The 2964-nt window shown below is 53.9% G+C and overlaps 1 protein-coding gene across 1 annotated transcript; it reads left to right on the top strand.

Moving 5' to 3' along the window:
• The first annotated feature begins 290 nt into the window (after positions 1–290).
• On the top strand, positions 291–2714 carry LOC104916999 (beta-enolase-like). The gene is made up of 2 exons (XM_010728063.3): positions 291–519; positions 2501–2714. The coding sequence occupies exons 1-2, from the start codon at positions 311–313 to the stop codon at positions 2712–2714; spliced, it is 423 nt and encodes a 140-aa protein (XP_010726365.1). The 5' UTR covers positions 291–310.
• Positions 2715–2964: the final 250 nt, after the last annotated feature.

The following is a 2964-nucleotide window of genomic DNA, read 5'->3' as shown; positions in this document are numbered from 1 at the left end:
CATGGCAGTGGTGTCCATCGAGGACCCGTTTGACGAGGGGACTGGGGGCACTGGGAGGCACTAGGAGGCCCTGGGGCCAGATAGGGCCATACTGGTCCATACTGGTCCATACTGGGAAGGCTGACGGTCGTGCCCCCCCCATGGCAGTGGTGTCCATCGAGGACCCGTTTGACGAGGGTACTGGGAGTGGACTGGGAGGCACTGGAAGTGGACTGGGGGCACTGGGAGGCCCTAGGAGGCTCTGGGGCCAGATGGGGCCATACTGGTCCATACTGGTCCATACTGGGAAGGCTGACGGTCGTGCCCCCCCATGGCAGTGGTGTCCATCGAGGACCCGTTTGACCAGGACGACTGGGAGGCGTGGAAGCACTTCCTGGCCCACGTTGACATCCAGGTGGTGGGCGACGACCTGACGGTCACCAACCCCAAACGCATCGCCCACGCGGCCGAGCAGAAGGCCTGCAACTGCCTGCTGCTGAAGGTCAACCAGATCGGCTCCGTCACCGAGTCCATCCAGGCGTGAGTCCCGCCGGCTGTGGCGTTGTGGTGCTGTGGTGGTGTGGTGTTGTGTTGTTGTGGTGGTGTGGTGGTGTGTCGGTGTGGTGTTGTGTCGGTGTGGTGTTGTGTCGGTGTGGTGTTGTGTCGGTGTGGTGTTGTGTCGGAGTGGTGGTGTGTCGGTGTGGTGTTGTGTCGGTGTGGTGTTGTGTCGGTGTGGTGGTGTGTCGGTGTGGTGTTGTGGTGTTGTGGTGGTGTGGCGTTGTGGTATTGTGTCAGTGTGGTGTTGTGGTGTTGTGGTGTTGTGGTGTTGTGTTGTGGCGTTGTGGCATTGTGTTGTGGTGTTGTGTTGTGGTGTTGTGTCGGTGTGGCGTTGTGGTGGTGTGGCGTTGTGGTGTTGTGTCAGTGTGGTGTTGTGGTGTTGTGGTGGTGTGGTGTTGTGGCGTTGTGGCATTGTGGTGTTGTGGTGTTGTGGTGTTGTGGTGGTGTGGTGTTGTGGTGTTGTGGTGTTGTGTTGTGGCATTGTGGTGTTGTGGTGTTGTGTTGTGGTGGTGTGTCGGTGTGTTGTTGTGGTGTTGTGTTGTTGTGGTGGTGTGGTGGTGTGTCGGTGTGGTGTTGTGTCGGTGTGTTGTTGTGGTGGTGTGGTGGTGTGGTGGTGTGTCGGTGTGGTGTTGTGTGGTTGTGTTGTTGTGTCGTTGTGTGGTTGTGTAGTTGTGTCGCTGTGTGGTTGTTGTGTAGTTGTGTTGTTGTGTGGTTGTGTGGTTGTTGTGTAGTTGTGTTGTTGTGTGGTTGTTGTGTGGCTGTGTGGTTGCTGTGTGGTTGTGTTGTTGTGTCGCTGTGTGGTTGTTGTGTAGTTGTGTCGTTGTGTGGCTGTGTGGTTGCTGTGTAGTTGTGTTGTTGTGTGGTTGTGTGGTTGTTGTGTAGTTGTGTCGTTGTGTGGTTGTTTGGTTGTGTAGTTGTGTAGTTGTGTGGCTGTGTGGTTGTTGTGTGGTTGTGTTGTTGTTGTGTAGTTGTGTAGTTGTGTAGTTGTGTGGCTGTGTGGTTGTTGTGTAGTTGTGTAGTTGTGTTGCTGTGTGGTTGTTGTGTAGTTGTGTAGTTGTGTTGTTGTGTGGTTGTTGTGTAGTTGTGTGATTGTGTGGTTGTTGTGTTGTTGTGTTGCTGTGTGGTTGTTGTGTAGTTGTGTCGTTGTGTGGTTGTGTTGTTGTGTGGTTGTGTGGTTGTGTGGTTGTTGTGTGGCTGTGTGGTTGTTGTGTAGTTGTGTCGTTGTGTAGTTGTGTTGTTGTGTGGCTGTGTGGTTGTTGTGTAGTTGTGTCGTTGTGTGGTTGTGTTGTTGTGTGGTTGTGTGGTTGTTGTGTGGCTGTGTGGTTGTTGTGTAGTTGTGTCGTTGTGTAGTTGTGTTGTTGTGTGGCTGTGTGGTTGTTGTGTTGCTGTGTGGTTGTTGTGTAGTTGTGTAGTTGTGTAGTTGTGTAGTTGTGTGGCTGTGTGGTTGTTGTGTAGTTGTGTCGTTGTGTGGTTGTGTGGTTGTGTCGTTGTGTGGTTGTGTCGTTGTGTAGCTGTGTGGTTGTGTAGTTGTGTAGTTGTGTGGCTGTGTGGTTGTTGTGTGGTTGTGTCGTTGTGTGGTTGTGTGGTTGTTGTGTAGTTGTGTAGTTGTGTCGTTGTGTCGTTGTGTGGTTGTGTAGTTGTGTAGCTGTGTGGTTGTTGTGTAGTTGTGTAGTTGTGTAGTTGTGTAGCTGTGTGGTTGTGTCGTTGTGTGGTTGTGTAGTTGTGTAGTTGTGTAGTTGTGTGGTTGTTGTGTAGTTGTGTGGTTGTGTCGTTGTGTGGTTGTGTAGTTGTGTCGTTGTGTCGTTGTGTGGTTGTTGTGTCGTTGTGTGGTTGTGTCGTTGTGTAGCTGTGTGGTTGCGGTGACGCTGTGCGGCTGTGTGGTTGTTGTGTAGTTGTGTCGTTGTGTGGTTGTGTCGTTGTGTAGCTGTGTGGTTGCGGTGACGCTGTGCGGCTGCGCCCCCAGGTGTAAGCTGGCTCAGAGCCACGGCTGGGGGGTGATGGTCAGCCACCGCTCCGGGGAAACCGAGGACACCTTCATCGCCGACCTGGTTGTGGGGCTGTGCACCGGGCAGGTGGGAGCCGGCCCCATAGCGCCCCATAGATCTGTGTGTGACCCCATAGCGCCCCATACGTCTGTGCGACCCCATAGCGCCCCATACATCTGTGTGACCCCATAGCGCCCCATACGTCTGTGTGACCCCATAGCGCCCCATACGTCTGTGTGTGACCCCATAGCGCCCCATACGTCTGTGTGACCCCATAGCGCCCCATACATCTGTGTGACCCCATAGCGCCCCATACATCTGTGTGTGACCCCATAGGGCCCCATACATCTGTGTGTGACCCCATAGCGCCCCATACGTCTGTGTGACCCCATAGCGCCCCATACATCTGTGTGACCCCATAGGCCCCATACATCTGTGTGAC

This window comes from Meleagris gallopavo, unplaced genomic scaffold (genome assembly GCF_000146605.3).
Source record: "Meleagris gallopavo isolate NT-WF06-2002-E0010 breed Aviagen turkey brand Nicholas breeding stock unplaced genomic scaffold, Turkey_5.1 ChrUn_random_7180001953063, whole genome shotgun sequence".
Classification (NCBI taxonomy): domain Eukaryota; kingdom Metazoa; phylum Chordata; class Aves; order Galliformes; family Phasianidae; genus Meleagris; species Meleagris gallopavo.
Note: the sequence above shows the minus strand (reverse complement) of the source record. Positions and strands in the feature narration are given on the sequence as shown.